The sequence below is a fragment of the Corylus avellana genome, chromosome ca8, assembly GCF_901000735.1.
Source record: "Corylus avellana chromosome ca8, CavTom2PMs-1.0".
Taxonomy (NCBI): Eukaryota; Viridiplantae; Streptophyta; class Magnoliopsida; order Fagales; family Betulaceae; genus Corylus; species Corylus avellana.
The window spans coordinates 1,183,077-1,202,393 of record NC_081548.1 but is presented as its reverse complement, the minus strand read 5'-3'; the positions used below and the strand labels follow the sequence as shown (position 1 = coordinate 1,202,393).

The 19,317-nt window shown below is 34.8% G+C and overlaps 1 protein-coding gene and 1 pseudogene across 1 annotated transcript; both read right to left on the bottom strand.

Annotated features, from left to right (window-relative positions):
- Nucleotides 1–5,039: 5,039 nt before the first annotated feature.
- Nucleotides 5,040–7,980, bottom strand: LOC132189480 (beta-amyrin 28-monooxygenase-like; annotated as a pseudogene).
- Nucleotides 7,981–13,134: 5,154 nt separating this feature from the next.
- On the bottom strand, nt 13,135–15,245 carry LOC132189479 (beta-amyrin 6-beta-monooxygenase-like). The gene is made up of 4 exons (XM_059604225.1): nt 14,730–15,245; nt 13,876–14,314; nt 13,609–13,796; nt 13,135–13,440 (listed from the first exon to the last, which is right to left on the bottom strand). Exons 1-4 carry the CDS (start codon nt 15,243–15,245, stop codon nt 13,135–13,137), a joined length of 1,449 nt encoding a protein of 482 aa, XP_059460208.1.
- Between the last annotated feature and the right edge of the window lie 4,072 nt (nt 15,246–19,317).

Below are 19,317 nucleotides of genomic sequence, written 5' to 3'. Positions count from 1 at the left end.
GGGGTAGTTATCAATGAATTTTAGGTTGATTTATTCTACTTCTTATGTTCTTCATAGTATAAAGCTGTCTAATAGGAGATATGTAATGGTGTAGAATGTGCTGCAAAAGGAAAAGAGTGCTTTTATTTTTCTTTTTTAAATCTCATTGATGTAAATGATTCAACATTACATAAAATGAATGCGTAGAGTGCTTAGTGGGAAAACAGACCCATGTACCTAGAAGATGTCATAATAAATATGGCAAGGGTTATTTGCCTTTTTTCTCATAATGCTAGCTTTCTAACACCTCTTACTTTTAAAAGCAAATTTACTGTCTTATGGCCTTGAACAGTGAAGGCCAAAATTCATAGTTTGGGGAATAACAAATGCAACATATTAATGTTTTATATTCATGCAAGTTATTGGATTTGGTGTTGGGGTTTTAATGTGTCGGTTGGTTTTACTGCAGATATTCTACTTAGTTGGCTTTGGCTTGTTTTACTTGGAGTCGCTTCTACTTAGTTCATGCTCAAAGGATGCAGTATTTGGCTTTTGCAAGTTGGTTAGGTAAGGGAGGTCATATATTTCAGTCTATTTACATTATTTTTCTGTTGTAAGTTCTTGAAATCTTCTCATCTTGCTAATATTACATTACGCGCAGCTTGTTATGGAGTAGTGATTCTCCTTTTCTTTTTTTTACCTGTGTCTAGGAACCAAACAAAGAAAAATAATTCCTTTCCTTTTCTCTTCTACTTTCTTCGCTATAACCACAACGCAAAGGAGAAACACTTCTCCTCCCCCCTCTCTTCCCTTCCCTTTGCTTGGCCGTTTTTCTCTTCTTTCTCCTTTCCCTCTTTGTAGCCAATATAGTTTTATGGCTTTTTGCCCCCCTTATTTCTCAATTTAATTTTGGATAATATGTTTTTTTTTTTTTTTTCGTTTTGCATCTGTTGTCTTGCTTTCTGTTTACTTCTTTTTCTTTCTTATAATTCCTTTGTACTTAGGTCGTGTACTCTTTTGTCGCTTATTCTTTGATTACTTACCATTAAAAAAAAAATCTTTAATTTGTTCCGCCATTTTTTTCCAAAAGTATCTTTGCACTTCCCTCTAGGTTTTTTGTATTTGTTTTTTAAATCCTAACTCAGCTTCATCTTTCTCATTCCCATTATCTTTGGACATCTTTTTCCTCTTTTGTATTTTTATGCTGCCTCCCATTTTTGCTTGCCATACTGCTAATTTTTCTCTAAATGTTGTCTAGATCCGAAATTCCCATGTTAGGCTCCAGTTGTGTTTTTGCTTGGCAATAATATTCCTTAAAAACCATTCATCGTAGCGTGCAGCAATTATCTGATGCTCTTGTAGTGCTGTTTGTGCAGGTATAGTTCTTTGTCTTGTATTCAAACGAAAAGATTGGATCCGACGGCTTTTTGGTTGCTAAGAAATTACGAACTTTAATGACTGTCTTGTAATAGTGTGAATTTTTGGGTTCTACGATCTGTTTGATTGCTGAGAATATGAAATTGTGATTTTTAGTCTTACTTTCAGAAAATTTTATGTATACTTGTTCAATAATCTAGACATTAAATCTATTTATAGGATAATATATGTATATTATTAAAATTATAATGGTAACAATTATAGTGATACATAATATAGGGAATGAAGCATGTGCATTGCATGTGCCATCCCAACTATATATATATATATAGATGCTTCTTTCTTTTTTTTTTTCTTTTTTTTTTTAATCAATAGCGGCGACACTATAGTCACCGCTATTGAGTTTATATTTTTTTAATTCATTAGCGGCAACCTCTAAGTTGCCGCTAATGAGATAAATAGCAGCGACTATATGTTGCCGGTAATATTGGAGAAATAGCGGCAACTATAGGTTGCTGCTAATGATAGAGGAACCATTTTGAACCATTTTGAACCATTTTGAACTATAGGTTGCGGCAACTATAGGTTGCTTCTATAGGTTGCTGCTATTGACTTTTTTTAATTTTTTTTTAAATTTTCTTATATCATTAGCGGCGACTTTAATGACATACAATTAGCGGCAACTTAGGGGTCGCCGCTAATGATATATAATAGCGGCAACCTTGGAACCATTTTGAACTATTTTTTCCGGCAAAAAAAAAAAAGTATTAGCGGCGACTTAAAGTGGCCGCTATTACCTTAACAATAGCGGCAACTTTTAAAGTCGTCGGTATTTAGCTTTACGGTCGACTTACTATCAATCACCAAATAGCGGCCGCGTGTCGCCGGTATTTGTAAATAGCGGTAACTTTTTGCTCATTAGCGGCAACTTTGGGTCGCCGCTAATGATCATAATTTTTGTAGTGAATATGCATGCGTGATTTGTAATTAAGGCTAAGCTCCACTAGTTTCACGTATCTTAGTTGTAATCTTATGGAAAACTAGCTTATAACCTTAGCAATATGCAAGCTTTTTATTAAATTCAAACAATCACTTTAAAAAAAAAAAAAAAAAAACCCAAATTTGTGACGTTTGAGAGAGAAAAAAAAAAATAATGAAGTGCATATGGGTCCTAGTGTCTACTGTGGAAAATTCCAATGGCTATAAACTAGGTTTATGTATATTTATTATAGGAAAATGATAAAAGTATAACTTAAACTTAACTTTGCTTTAACTTTTCTCTTAAGTTATGTATAAAAAAATAAATAAAAATAAATAAAAACTGCCTATGAAGGAGAGAGAGCCTTAAATTAGAGAGAGAAATTTGATCTAAAAATTAAGCCAAAGTTAGATTTAAGTTGACTGTATCAAACTTTTTATTATAAGCGTAATGAATCTGAAATATTAAATATAGAATAAAGTTTCTGTCACCCAATGATTGGGGTTTGGATTCCAACCCATCTCCTGCCAGTATTGTAACGAGTGTTGCAAATTAATGCCAATTGCTTTATCGAAATCACTTGGCAAACAAAAAAAAAAAGAAAGAAAAGAAAAATGATTTAATTTAGGTTCAGATGAATGGCATGTGAAGTTGATAAAAGTGGCAGATTTTAAAGGCCACCATGGACACAGAATCAATCATATCTCCATGTGTCTTCGACCGAGACTTGTGGGCTTCCCATATCTATAGCACATGGTTCATCACGACGCCCATTTCTCTTCATTTCCTCCTTTAATTCTAGGATACAAATTTCTTCCTAGTTGAGATGGAAGAAGTTTTTTATAAGACGAGTAATATTACAAGTTTTTTTTGTGTTTCTTTAAGAATGATGTGACAATTAAAATCATTATTGGGCTTGTGATTGGTCATTATTGAATTTTGATCAAATAGTAATTTTAATAGCTACATCATTCTTGAAGGGACTTAAGATGGACACGAGAGGGACTTCTAAAATTACTCGTATAAAACTGATTTTTACTTTCATATTCTCAATTACACATTCTATGATGTTGTCGTAAAATTTAATGATAATTTTTTCTATCACATTAAGGAGTACTTAGAAGTATGTGAGTGGAATTTGCGCATTTATAATTTTTTGGGTCAAAATACATGTTTTCCTTATAGTTTTTATTATAAAAAAAAAAAAGGGTAAATACCTTATTCATTTATGTGGTTTAATTTCTTTATTTTTTGACTCTTAGGGTTTACTTTTTATCACATGAGGTCCCTCTGGTTTTGTCTAAAGACCAAGATGGTCCTTCCATCCATCTGCCGTTAGTAGTCTCGACGGAAATATACGTCATTGACATGTGGACCAATTACATTTTAACACGTGTCCTAATTGTCAAATCATCAAATATGACTAAATTTACACCCTTGCCACGTAATAAAATTGTTTTTACAAGTAATAGATTAAAATACTGGGAAAATAGATTACCCTTCCATCGTTCTTCCACGCCAACCTAACAGAAACCCCAAACTCATTCGAACCCAACCCCAATCTACGGCTACGAAGGCTCCACACTCTCCGGCCACGATGTAAGCAATCCAGGTACAAGCACATAGCATCCCAAAATTAATGCCCCTAAATGTTTTTTATATTATATATATATATATATATATATATATATATAATATAACATAGCTTTGATATGAAATGGGTATGCGGGAAAAAGGCAAAAAGGAAAAGATATGGGAAGTGGGGGTTATGGAAAAAGTACCATCAAATGAGAGGGCATTAACAGGAGGGTGGATGATGGTTATGAGAGCCACGCCCTCAGCTCCCACCTCCATGACTGTTCTTCCCTTTGCATCGCTACCCATCATGTATCTCTCTGCTACGATTCACAATCCTTCTCCTCTCTCTCTCTCCCTTCAGTGGGAAAAAAATTCAGACCAATACTTCACAATCCTTAATACTGTGAGGGTTGAAATCCCCAGCAAGAGGCATGAGATAAATTATTTCTCTTATTTACCAAACTTAAGCAATATGGAATGGTGTCCTTATTTCTTGCTCTTTTTCTTTGTCAAAATATAATTTTTTTTCCTAGTTTTCCATCTGATTTGGATTTAATCTTTAAACTTCCATTTTCAATAAGAAGGTTCTCATGTTGAGTCATATCCTATGGCTGTTGAGTCGGTCATCAAGTTACTTAATACTGACTTTGCAGTAAAGGACCTTGGCTATTTCAATTTCTTTCTTGGGGTCGAAACTCTCTGTCTCTAACAATTTATTTCTGACTTTGTAGTGAAGGACCTTTGCAATGCTCTATGGTTATCAATGTACCCTCCAACAGGTACCCTGGCTGTGGCATTTCTTTTTGTGTTCAGAGCAGAAAAAAGCATATTACACTTGCCTGATAATGCAAACTTCAACAAGAGTAATGGTGTAATTAAGAAGCAAGCACTTCACCAATTTAACATGCTTAGGCAAAGAAAATGTTTTGCAAATCAAATTAAAATTCTGTGTCAAAGAAAAGAAGAAAATACAGCATTTTTAAGACAACGTGAACTTAATTTAATAGTATTTTGAAATCTAACATGCCTGCAGATAACAAATTATTGCTGAGGGTGTACTCGTATTGGATGTGGCAGCTTCTGGAATAAGCTTTATTTAAACATGTTGAGACACCAACTCTTGACACTAATTGTTTAGAGGGTGTAGGTGAAGCAGGAGACCATTCTCTAAAGCAAGTAATGGATTGTATATAAACCTTTCATTCAGATTTACTTTCTCCAATTTGAATTTGGTCACCACACAATGTATGAATGTGAGAATTTCTACTCGTGCATATTCCTTTCCAGGGCACAGTCAAGGTCCTCCTCCAAATGGTACAAATGTGTATGGTGCAGGCCCCCTCCCTTCAAATCTTGAAGGATCGAACTTCTCTGGATCAGGGAAGTATTCTGGATTTTTGTTTGTTGAACTTAGAGTCCAGTATGTCTGCAAGAAGTTGGATTCATAAAAGTAAATCCCAAGCCAATTCTAGGTTGGCTTGCAAGGACGAAACTAGGGGCGGGAGCGGGGGCCATAACCTCGTTAATGCTTTGCCCCTCTCACGAGAAATTCTGGTTCCGTCCCTGTTAGCTCGTATGTGCATAATTGTTACTATTGGGGAGAGAAATATCAAGGGAGTCAAATAAGAGTAAGTTAATGTTGATAATGGCTCAAATTGTCGACAAGTGTGAAGATAATTGCTGGAAAATATAATATTTAAGTTAGTAGGCCCAAGTCCTATTTATCTATAAGAGGATAAGTTTAGTTTTACAAGGAGTCCAAGAACAACTTGGAATTAGATTTTCGGAGAAAACGTGTGTCTGTAAACATGTGGGCCGCAATGTTTATCTTCATCATGAAGGAAAAGACTTTGTATTCATAATGGTTTCGTTTTTCCAACCATAATTGGATTAAAATTGTTCTCCTATTTTTTAGTGATTAAGCCTCTATAAAAGAACATGCAGTACTTGGTTGAGATCATTTGGAAAATCCAAATTGGTGAGAGCTTTTTGTTGCATTTACAAAGTGTAGAGAGTTTCTTTACTGGGTATTTGAGATGGACAGTTGAGTGGGGTGTACAAGAGGTTAAAGGCTTGGGTTTGGGATATTAAACTTGAGCGGTTCAGACTTGTACCATTGTACTCAATATTTCTCAATAGTAAAGAAGGAGACCAGATCACGCCCCGTGAACGTAAATATATTGCCGAACCACGTAAACTCTTTGTATACATGTGCGATTAGTGTGTATTCTCGTATGTTTTCTTTCCAAACTTATCTTTCACACAAAGGTCTGGTGGGAAATTGGTTGCTAATTTATTATCAATTTCCTAACAGTTAATATACATAGTACGTAGAACACTACTTGTATCTCAAAAGCCTAATCTAATGGGGCTTGGGGCCACTTATATATGTATATTAACCACTATTTTTCTTTATATTTTCTCAATAGGACACAAATCTCACAAATGTATGCACAATAATTACGTACCTTCTATCCCTTTGGAATTTTAAAACCTGCATAAGTAAAGTCAGCTGTGACCTCTCCGAATGCTCCTAGAGCAGGTGGTGCTAACCTCATTGCTTCGTATGCCACATTCCAAGAATACTGCATCTTCTGAATGTCTTCCCAATTCAACAATTCATCCGCACCTTTGGAATTCGCAATCTGCATTTGTTCTGTCAACCAAACAAACCATATACACTTTAATATTCTACGTGTTGGGTCTCATTTATAGGGTTATATTAGAAACATACCTTTTAAGACCTTGCTATATACTTGTCGAAACTACGCCAGATAATTCAAAACGACTGTAATGGCAGCACTTACCGTATCATAGCTGCCAAAGAATAAACCTATAATCATATGAGCGATCTCCTTCTCCTCCATTCCTCTGCCATTCTCATCCCTTACAAGGAGCAGGCGACTCAACAAATCTACTTGTGAAGACCCTATATTCTCATAGAGCTCTATTTTTCGCTTTCTAATGATGCTCAAAAGCTCCTCACGAATTATTTTGCCTGCTTTCATTGCACGACTAAAAGCTGTGCCCGAAATATTTATAGGAATGGATACAAGGCCATCAAAAACAAGACTGGAGGGATATGCAAGTCTTAATAGTTGGTCGTGGTCTTTGATATTCATGAACAGCCGGCAAGCCAATTCAAAGGTGTACTTCTTTAACAGTGGGAAAACCTGTAATAAATTAAATGATTAATCTTTGCCAATTCTTCTCCATTCATTTGAGCTACCCCCGGGAACAAGAAACCCTAGACTTGGTACACTAACATAACGGGAATAAACCCTATAAGGAAATATATTAAAGAAGAATATAAAATATTCTAACACTATATATTGGCTTAAACTTTTAGAATAAGTGGTGATTTAACGTGATATCGGAATAAATGTCCTGAATTTGAACCTTGTCTCCGTCAATTCACTTCCATTCATTTTAGCTAAATATTTCATGTGTTAAACCTTACTTATTGAGTGAGTGTTTTAACTTACCCGTGAGGAAGAGTGTTATAAATTTTTGCTTTTGAGATAAGTAGTGATTTAACTAACCTTCACTTGTTTACAAGGGAACCAGTCTGTCTCCAAGTGTTGTTTTGACATGGAATCCATGATGGGTATGTAACGTTGCAGAGCTTCAGGGTTGAGAAAATCCGGGCGAAGGGCATGTATTTTGGCTGTCTCTACTTTGGCAGAATATTCAACATCGGTGGGAAAAAGAAGAATTTTCAATATTGAGCGCGGCACCCATGTGGTGACATGCTTGTTCTGACTTGAAAACAAGAACTTGTGCCCAGAAGCACCACAAAAGACAGCAAAGTTCTCTCCAAGCAAGGAGGTTAACGTTCTGAAAACTTCTGGTGAGTACTTTCTCATTCTGTCGGTTATGAATTTCCCTGGAGTGCCATTTTTGTTGGCCTTGGCATATTCCAAAGTTTCACCTATGATAGGCCATCCTTTTCTGCCTGGTGGAAGCTTGGGGGAAATGGGTTTGTGTCTGTAAATGCACAAGATCAGGAAAGAAAGAGAAATGCAGAGGATTACAAGCTGAAGTAGATACCAAAGGAAGAGGTCCATATCTTTCTACTTAAAAAATAAATGACAATCAATAAAGGCAACTTTGGTGTTGGTCAAGAACCAGCAAACATAGGATATAAATAGGCAAAGAAGGTGTACATCTAGCTAGCTAGTTGTCCTTTTCACCACCAAGAAACTGTATTGTTCATGTTGATTTAAGGTTAAAACCAGTGTTAATTAACTTTTTTCTCAAATGAACTGCCACTCATTCACAAGTTGTCTCGATGAACTGACACCTATTACGTTCAGCCGAATTAAACTACTAAACTACTATTTTTTTTTTTTTTACAAAAAATCCCACCGTTAGTTAAAATCATTACAAAAGGTGAAATAACGAAAATAACTTAAGCTTAGTAACTAAATTTACATAAATACTCTTAAAACAAATATATACACAAAATAATGTAATTTAGTAGACTATTGTACAATTGTCGTACAATTCGATAATGTGACAATAAAGATATGTTATTGGATCACCAATTGTTAACAACAACAAAAAATACTAATCTAGGGGTGATTTTTATTGACAACTCATTGTGTTGTATGACGGTTGGATACGAGTTTATAAAATAGAATTATTGATACACAAATGAAATTAATTATGTCATTATTCCTTTGTGAGTGCTCCCACTTCATTTTTATTATATTTTTTAGTTTTTTCAAGGGTAATTTTGTGATAAATTTCTGAGTGAACGCGCTTTGTGATCTTCCCCTGAGCTTTTTTTTATTATTATTATTTATTTTTTAAAAATTTTAATTACTTAGGTTTGTCGAGATTTGAAATAAATCATTCTATGCGTTTTTCGTCCAAAAAAGTAACGTCTATTGGTGTCACTCTTGACATTTTTGTCACATAAAATTAAAATAATAATTTTCTAATTTTATTAAAAAAATAAAAAATAAAAACCCCAAGAGAGCACCCCACTGCTGGGCCGCAGCCATTCACCCAGCAGTGTTATTTATTAGTTTTGGAAAATAATTGTGCTTTAAGTATAATTTTGTGCCCAAGTAGATTTTTATTGAGGCTATTGTTCATTCAAATGACAACTAGTTAGTTTTTTTTTTTTTAATCAAAATTTTAGAAGATATCAAATTCTTATCTTAAATATTTCGAAATTGTCAACACTGAACAAGATCATTCATAACGGTATGAATGCCGACCTTATTATTTGGTTAATATATAGGACATTGCGTGGTAAAATGATCAAAAGATAAATATTAAATACAAAAATACATTGTACATGTGCCATGTTTTTAATTCAAACTATAATTAATAATTTTGAGTCCAATCATATTAATAAATTTGAACTCTATAATTATTACATACAAATACACGTTGCACAAGTGACCTGCTTTCTTATTATTTCTTAGGTCTCCTTGTCCGACGTGTTATCACATGGTGGTTTAAGTCAAATCCATAATTTGCGTTTTAAGGTACTTTACTCCTTTTTCATACAAATTGCATACGCTAAAAATATTCATGTGATTAAAATAAATAGGGAGGCTTGCACGAGGAATGCGTTGTAAAGCACATAATAATAATAATAATATATATATATATATATATATATATATATACTATATATATATTCTAACATTTTTCAAGTCTCATTAAAAGGTCATTAATATCAATATTGGTGTTATAAACTTAGCTTCCAATAGTGCAATTCAAAAGAGCAATGCTATATACGATTCTTTTTATCCACTCAAAATTGATATAACTTTTTAAAATTATTTCGCAATCAAAATTTAATAATGATCTACCATTAATCCAATGATCAAAATGGTGACTTAGCGATTCCTCATTTTGCATTCTTCTATTCTTGTTTTTCTAAACGGTATGATTAATATTGCCGACCTTATTATTTGGTTAATAGGACATTGTGTGGGAGCATGATCAAAAGATAATTGTTAAATACAAATACACGTTGTACATGTGTCATGTTTTTAATTCAAACTATAATTAATAATTTTGAGCCCAATAATATTAATAAATTTGAGCTCTAAAATTATTAAATACAAATATACATTGCACAAATGATCACATGCTTTCTTATTATTTCTTAGGTCTCCTTGTCCGACATGTCATCACACGGTGGTTTAAGTCAAATCCATAATTTGCGTTTTAAGGTACTTCGCTCCTTTCCATACAAATTGCTTTTTTTTTTCTTTTTCTTTTTTTTCTAATTCATACAAATTGCATATGCTAAAAAGATTCATGTGATTAAAATAAATAGGCATGTGATTAAAATAAATAGGCATGCTTGCACGAGGGACACGTTGTGAAGAACATAATAATTTTTCTTGTATTTCCAACATTTTTCAAGTCTTATTAAAAGGTCATTAATTACAATATTGGTGCTATAAACTTAGCTTATTCGTGCAATTTAACAGGGAGTAATGCTACGATTATTTTTATATTAGTTTTATCTTCTCAAAATTGATATAACTTTTTAAAATTACTTCTCGATCAAAATTTAATAATGATCTATCGTGAATAATTATCAAAATGGTAACTTAGCAATTCCTCATTTTGCATTCTTCCATTCTTCATTTTCTAAATTTAGGGTTGTAATCAAGTTAAGCCAAGTCGAGTTTTGCGATTTGGAATTGGCTTGTTTAAAAAGACTTCTCACTGAGCCGAGCTAAAAAGTTCTTGTCTGAGCTCAGCTCGCCAGAAAGTCAAGCTCATTAAAAGCGCTATTTCAAGTCAAGCCAAGTACTCGACTGACTTGGCTCGACTCGGGCTTAAGTGTAAAGTCGATTCGAACTCAAGCTCGAGTTCTGTCAAAAAACTCCATTTGAGTCGTTATCAGGTAGCTTGGCTCGGCTTGAGCTCGGCTAGACTAAATTCTTTTGTCCTCCAATAGTTGACTTAGCGAATATTTTGACTCGGCGAGCCACCCCCATACCGGCCGTAGGGGGTGGCCGAAACCACCCCCAGGCCCTTGGGGGTGGTCCGACTACCCACAAAACCCAAACTTTTTTTTTTTTTTTGGGCTTTTGGGATGGCCGGGCCACCCCCTTGGCCATGGGGGTGGCTCGCCCACCTCCATATCAGCTGTAAGGGGTGGGCGAAACCACCCCAGTCCCTCGGGGGGTGGTTTGGCCACCCCCAAAACCCAAACCTTTTTTCAAGGGTTTTTTTTTTTTTTTTTTTGGCCTTTTGGGGGTGGCCGAACCCCCCCCCCCCCTGGTGCACCACCCCAGACCGGCCATGGGGTGGCTGAGCACCCCTTTCATTTTTTATTTTCATTTTTTATTTATTTTTTTAATAGTTTTAGTTTTTTAATATTTTAATATTTTTCATTATTGATTTTTTTTAATAATTAATAAATTTTATATTATTTCTTTTTTTAAAAAAATTAATATTTTATTAGCCTTGGGCGATCCCAGCCTTCCAACCAATGAAGTACCACATCACATGTAAGCCTCGCTCCATGGTATATGGTTGGTTTGCTTTTAATTAATTTATGATTGCGTCTTGTGAAATACCCGTTCCCTTAAGGAGTATGACAACCTGGTCAATTTTCTAGAAGTTAGACTTAATCTTCGAAGCAACTTCAATTATCTATTTTAAAACAAGTTAGTTTAATTTGAGATAATATGCATGCGTGGTTTGTAATTAAGGCTTGCTCCAATAGTTTCACGTATATTAGTTGTAATCTTATGGAAAACTAGCTTATAACCCAGCAATAGTAAGCTTTTTATTAAATTCAAACAATTACTTCAAAAACAAACCCAATTAATGACGTTTAGGCTAGTGACATTTTTTTTAAAAAAAAAGTCAATAAGATATGGGTTTTACTGTTCAAATGTCACTACCATAAAATAATAATATTATTTAATGGTATTTTATGTAAGTGCTAAGGCAACATTTGAATAATATTATTATTCATGTGTCGCTATTCACGCGTGAAATGCGATGTTTGAACAGTGTTTTACTGTTCAAAAGTCATGAAGTAATTTTTGAAAATATTATCGCTCAAAATTTGCGTTTAGAACAACCACCTACACCCCGAAACTTCAAAATTTCTTACTCTTTCACCTATACACATAAAAATATATATTTTCAAAAAAATAATGAAGGGTGGCTACCTGGGGGAGGGGGTGGCCAGTGACCCAGCCCCATGGGCCGGGGGTGGCGCTAGCCACCTCTAGGGTGGCTTGCGGGCCACCCCTGTGGTGGGAGTGGCCTTTCGGGCCACCTCCCCATAGCCACCCCTCTGATTTTTTTAAAAAATTAATTTAATTTTTTTTTTTGTTTTATATATATATTGGTATTATAAATATTTTTTTGGTAATTTTTTAAAAAAAATTTAGGAAAGAGTAGTGACATGTGAATAGTAGAGTACTGTTCATGCACGCCAACGTTGTGTTTATCATTACCCGTGAATAGTGCATGCGTCACCTTTTCAAAAAGTGACGCATGCACTATTCACATGTCGAAAAGGTGACGTGTGCACTATTTACATGTCGCCTTCTAAAAGGGGATGTGTGATAGTGCCAAACGTTACCTTCTGGAAGGTGATGCACACTATTCACACGTTGCCTTCCAAAAGGTGATGTTTGGGCTTAAATGTCGCCTTGTAGTAACATTTTTACTATTCAAACGTCTCCAATTTTAAATCAAGTCACTATGTTTAAGGGCATTTTCCAAATGTTTACGTCACTACATCAAATAATGGCCTTTTTTGGGCTTAAAACATCACCTTCCAAGTGTCATTATTTTGGCCTTTTTTTGCAGTGAATTGTTGATTTGAGCTCAACGGCAAAAATTAGATTGATGGATCAAATTAAAGCAACATTAAACAATAAAAAACAGTTAAAAGTATAATAGATTTAGCCACCCGGCCCTAAAACAATTTTATATATTAAATTTTGGTTATTTTTTTAATATACTTTTTATTAATTATTGTTAGTGAAATGTTTGCACATCTATATATTGAACGTATATGCACCCAACTACAAAACTGTTGAAATTTTTTGGCCTATTTTACAATTTTAACCATACTAAAACCATTTAAAATGTTAAACTTTGAAATCTAATATGCCTGCAGATAACAAATTATTGCTGAGGGTGTTCTCTTATTAGATGTGACAGCTTCTGGAATAAGGGCTTATTAAACATGGTTGAGACACCAACTCTTGACACTAATTATTGAGAGGGTGTAGCTGAACCAGAAGACCATTCTCTGGAATAGATGACAGATTGTAATTGTATATAAACTTTTCATTCGGATTTACTTTCTCCAATTTGAATTTGGTCACCACATTATGCATGAAAGTGAGAATTTCTACTCGTGCATATTCCTTTCCAGGGCACAGTCGAGGTCCTCCTCCAAATGGTACAAAAGTGTATGGTGCAGGCCCCCTCCCTTCAAATCTTGAAGGATCGAACTTCTCGGGATCAGGAAAATATTCTGGATTTTTGTGTGTTGAACTTACAGTCCAGTATGTCTGCAAGAAATTGGATTCAAAAAAGTAAGTCCCAAGCCAATTCTAGATTGGCTTGTAAGAACGGAACCAGGGCGCGGGGGGCCATAGCGTCATTAATGCTTTGCCCCTCCGATGAGAAATTCTGGTTCCGCCCCTGTTGACTCATATGTACGCATAATCGTTACATACCTTCCATCCCTTTGGAATTGTAAAACCTGCATAACTAAAGTCAGCTGTGACCTCTCCGAATGCTCCTAGAGCAGGTGGTGCTAACCTCATTGCTTCACATGCCACATTCCAAGAATACTTCATATTCTGAATGTCTTCCCAATTCAACAACTCATCCTCACCTTTGGACTTCGCAATCTGCATTTGTTCTGACAACCAAACAAACCACGTACACTTAATATTCTATGTGTTTGGTCTTATTTATTGAGGGTTATATTAAAAATGTACCTTTTAAGACCGTGCTATATACTTGGGGAAACTCCGCCAGATAATTCAGGACGACTGTAATGGTAGCACCTACCGTCATATAGCTGCCGATGAAGAAACCTATAATCATATGAGTGATATCCTTCTCCTCCATTCCTCTGCCATTCTCATCCCTTACAAGGAGCAGGCGACTCAACAAGTCTACTTGTGAAGATCCTATATTCTCTAAGAGCTCCATTTTTCGCTTTCTAATGATGCCCAAAAGCTCCTCACGAATGAGTTTGCCTGCTCTCACTGCACGATTGAAAGCTGTGCCCGGAAGATTTATAGGAATGGATAAGAGGCCAGCAGAAACAAGACTGAAGGGATATGCAAATTTGGTTACTTGGTCGTGGTCTTTGATATTCATGAACAGCCGGCAAGCCACTGCGAAGGTGTAGTTCTTTAACAGTGGGAAAACCTGTAATAAATTAAATGATTAATCTCTGCCAATTCTTCTCATTTCACATAGTATTATAAATTAATTAATAATTAAATTCATTCGTTATATAGAAATATATATGGAAGAAAAATAAAAGAGAGCGGAGAGATGTATGGGCTACGTTGTTTTAGTACTATATATATTGAATGTATTACATAACTTTGCATTTATAAAGAGACAATGAATAGTGTATAAAAAACAATAAACTTACTCTAACATAACGGGAATATATAAACCCTACAAGGAAATATGATAAAGAAGAATATAAAATATTCTAACACTATATATTGGCTAGCTTAAACTTTTAGAATAAATTGTGATTTAACATGATATGAGAACAAAGGTCCTAGTGTTATAAATGTTTGCTTTTGAGATTAGCGGTGATTTAACTAACCTTCACTTGTTTACAAGGGGACCAATCTGTCTCCAAGTGTTGTTTTGACATGGAATCCATGATGGGTATGTAACGTTGCAGAGCTTCTGGATTGAGAAACTCAGGGCGAAGGGCATGTATTTTGGCTATCTCTACTTTGGCAGAATATTCAACATCGGTGGGAAAAAGAAAAATTTTCAATATTGAGCGCGGCACCCATGTGGTGACATGCTTGTTCTCACTTGTAAACAAGAACTTGTTCCCAGGGGCACCACAAAAGACAGCAAAGTTCTCTCCAAAAAAGGAGGTTCTGAACACTTGTGGTGAGTACTTTCTCATTCTATCGGTTATGAATTTCTCTGGAGTGCCATTTTTGTTGGCCATGGCATATTCCAAAGCTTCACCTATGATTGGCCATCCTTTTCTGCCTGGTGGAAGCTTGAGGGAAATGGGTTTGCGTCTGTAAATGCGGAAGATGAAGGGAAGAGAAATGCAGAGGATTAGAAGCTGAAGTAGATACCAATGGAAGATGTCCATATCTCTCTACTTAACAAGAAATGACAATCAAGCAACTTTGGTGTTGGTCAAGGATACCAGCAAACATACTTGGGATATAAATAGGCAAAGAAGGTGTATATCTTGTCCTTTTCTCCACCAAGAAACTATTGTTCATGTTGATTTAAGATTTAAACTAGGGTTAATTAACTTTTTTCCCGAATTGAACGAGCTGGCACTCATTCAAAAGTTGCCCTGATGAACTAGCACATGTTACGTTCAGCCGCATTAAACTACTTTTTTTTTTTTTAAATAAAAAATCCCGGCGTTAATTAAAATCATTAAAAACATGTGAAATGACAAAAACAACCTACGTTTAAAACTAATTTACATAAATACTCTTTAAATATATATATAGTAATGTTATTTAGTAGACTCTTATACAATTGACATACATCTCTTGATAATGTGATAATAAAGATATGTTATGTTATTAATAACAAATCTTTATTGTCACATTATCTAGGAGTGATTTTTATTAACACCTCATCACCACTTGTATGACAGTCGTACAAGAATCTATTAAATAGAATTATCCATACACAAATAAATTTAGGATTAAATGCAATTTTGATACCTAAGTTTTCATTTTTTTATTTTTTTTCCTGAGTTTTAAAAAGATATAAATATAATACTCAACCTATGAGAAAATACTTAATCACCACCTCCGTTAGTCTTCGTTAGTCCCAACTAATTAAATTTCTACGTGTCACTCCTGTAATACGCCACGTGTTCGAAAAATAAAAAAGAATAAGATAATAATGAAAATAATAAATTAATATTAAAAATAATAAATTAATAATTAATAATAAAAATAAATAAAAAACCCTAAAAAACACCAAAATCCTAAATAATCCCCGCCTCCCCATTTTCATCTCTCTCTCTCTTCCCCCAAACCCAAAAAAACACCAAAATCCCTAAAATTTCCCTCTCCTCTCTCCTTCCCTCGATCACTTTCTCTCTTACTCCGGCGACGGCGAAGAATCACCGCTCTCCCTCCCCTGTTCACGCTCTCTCTCTCTCTCTCTCCGGCGATGGCGAAGAAGAACCAGCAACCAAAAAATCCGTTCGGCGAAGATGAGCTCGTCCCCCTCCCACTGTTGTCGAGTCATCCCAGACAACCCACGAGCTCCTCCCTCTCCCACCGTCGTTTTCCCTCGGTCTCCTCCCTTCAACCCACAACCCACGAGATCCTCCCTTCCGACCAACGAGCCGGGGGTGATTGAATCTGATCAAGGATCTAATTTATGAGTGTATATGATTTTTTCCTTTTGCCAGATATAACTCAATTAAAAAGTTATGATTTTTTCCTAGATTTCTAAAGCATTGTAAATTTTTTCTTGATTAATTGAAAGTAGTAGAGAAAAAACTGGTTAAATTGTGGGTTGAATTGAAATTGGCTTGGAGAACTAGTCAACGTACTTGATTATCTGATTCAGATTACTCGGCAAAATCGAAATCGGAACCCCAAACTCACAAACAACAAAAAATCCCCACAATCGAAACCCACGAACGAAAGCTCCAGAGAGGTAGAGACTTCTTGGTGAAAGTGGGTTGGATTTCTTAAAGATATCATCGCAAGAGCTGGTGTTTCAGAGAGAAGAGGAAGAGAAAAGGAATTTGGAGTATTATTATTTTAGTTGGAACTGACATGTTTTTAGTTTTTTTATTATTTTTATTATTTTATTATTTTTAATTTTTAAGACACGTGACGTATTACGGGAGTGACACGTGTAAATTCCGTTAGTTAGAACTGACTAAAACTAACAAATTCAGTATTTTTTTCATAGGTTGGGTACTATAAAAAATAAAAAAATAAAAATTCAAGTACCAAAAAATTATTAACCCATAAATTTATTTATGTCATTATTCATTTTTTAAAAATTTATAGGTTTGAAGTAGTATGCATGTGTTGTACAACTGGGCTTTGAGTTAGTGCTCCCACAGCATTATTATTATTATTATTATTTTGTTTTTTCAAGGATAATTCTATGATAAATATCTGACTGAACGTAGGGCTGTTAAATGAGCGAAGCGTCTCGCGAGTAAGCTCGGGCTCGGCTCGCATAAGCTCGGCTCGTGCTCGATTCGAATATTAAATTGAACACTTCATGAACACAAATCCTAGCTCGAATATTAAACGAAGCAAGCTCGGCTCGACTCGGCTAGGCTCGTGAGTAAGCTCGTATAAGCTCGTGTATATATATATATATAAACTAAGTAATACATAATTAATTATTAATACATAATTAATTATAAATCTCATAATTATTAAAATCTTAAAATTGCATTTATATTTAAGCGTTAGAGAATGAAAAATTCTAAACCCTTCGTGATCAAAGAGAGAGAGAGAGAGAGCAATCATTAAAAAAAACTCGATTCAATTAGAGCAGACCCAAACGAAATGAAGAAGAATCAAGCAGAAACTATTGAGGAAGATTGCAAAAGGCATAAACTATTGAAGAATCATACAGACCTAAACACTATCACTACCTGTTTGATGAGCGAGAGTGAGAGAGTGGGAAATGAGAGTTCAGGTGGAAGATATGCTGTGACTGGTGAGGGGGATTGAGAGGGAGACGTTGAAAAAATAGTTTTTTGTAGGGGGCGTTGTCCCAATGCAGTCTAAATGCAACCTGTTAACTTGTCTCACATTGTTAAGAAAACATTAATCTCCAAGTTTGCTTATCTATAAAATGATACATATCCTCTCTCTTTGAAACCAAATGCCTTGCTGTATTGACTCAGGCTCCATACTCGACTAGCCAGGTTAAGCAAATACTCATATGCAAGCTAACTTCTTAAGCCGTTTAAGAGTACTTAAAGTTATTATTATTTTTTTAAAACAAAAACATTAAATATAAGAGCCAGCTCTCGGCTCGACTTGTTATTAGCTTGAGTTCGATTTTTTTGGCTCGCCCTTGAGCTCGACTCGAGCTCGAGTAAAATTTAAATGAGCCAAGCCTGAACAAGGGAAGCTCGCTCAAGCTCGACTCGTTTACACCCCTAACTGAATGCTCCTTTTGTGATCTTTCCCTTAACTTTATTTTGTTTTATTTTATTTTATTTTATTTTAATTTCTTATGTTGTCGCAGGTTTGAAATGAATCATTCTATGTGTTTTTGTCCAATAAAGTAACGAATGTTCGTGTCACACTAACATTTTTCTCACACAAAATTAAAATAATTAATTTAAAAAAATAATAATAATAAAAATAAAAACAAAAATAAAAACCCAAGGGAGCACCCCACTGCTTGGCCGCGGCCGCCCCAACATTGTTATTAATTAGTTTGGAAAATAATTGTGCTTTAAATATAATTTTGTGCCAGATTTTTAATGTAGTGTACGTTTACTCTTTAGAGTTTAGGCGGCTTTAGTGAGGCTTTTGTTTATTCACACGACAACTATTTATTATTATTTTTTTATCAAAATTTTAGAACATATCAAATTCTTATCTTAAATATTTTAGAAGATACTCGTACCGTTTAGAAGGATCTTCTAAACGGTATGATTAATATTGCCGACCTTTTTATTTGGTTAATAGGACATTAATGCTTGGCAGCATGATCAAAAGATAATTATTAAATATAAATACTGCACCTTTTTTTTTTTTTTAATATGGAACTTCCATTGATGAAGTCTATGATGGTTACAAAGTCATAAAAATGACTTCAAGCTTTCGTTAACTTTTATACAATTACATTTAAGGAATAGATCTGTTTCGTGCAAACTAAATTTAGGACATGAGTAACCCAAATAAAAAACAACTAGAAAACTAAAAATTCAGTCGTGAGAGTTAAGGCCCCACACTAATCTACTTCATTCTCAATTCAAAGGCCAGGACAACAAAATAAAAAACAAAAAACCTCACAAGTAACAACGGAGGAGCACGTTATATAATAGACATCTCTTCGGAAGACACGCCTTGGCTGAAGAAGACGATCAGATCTAAGGTTGAAGAGACTAGATTTGGATCTAGATCTAAAGCAATCCGCCAAACACAGAGATTGGAGGAGCCCAGAGAATATACACATTGCACTTGTGCCATGTTTTT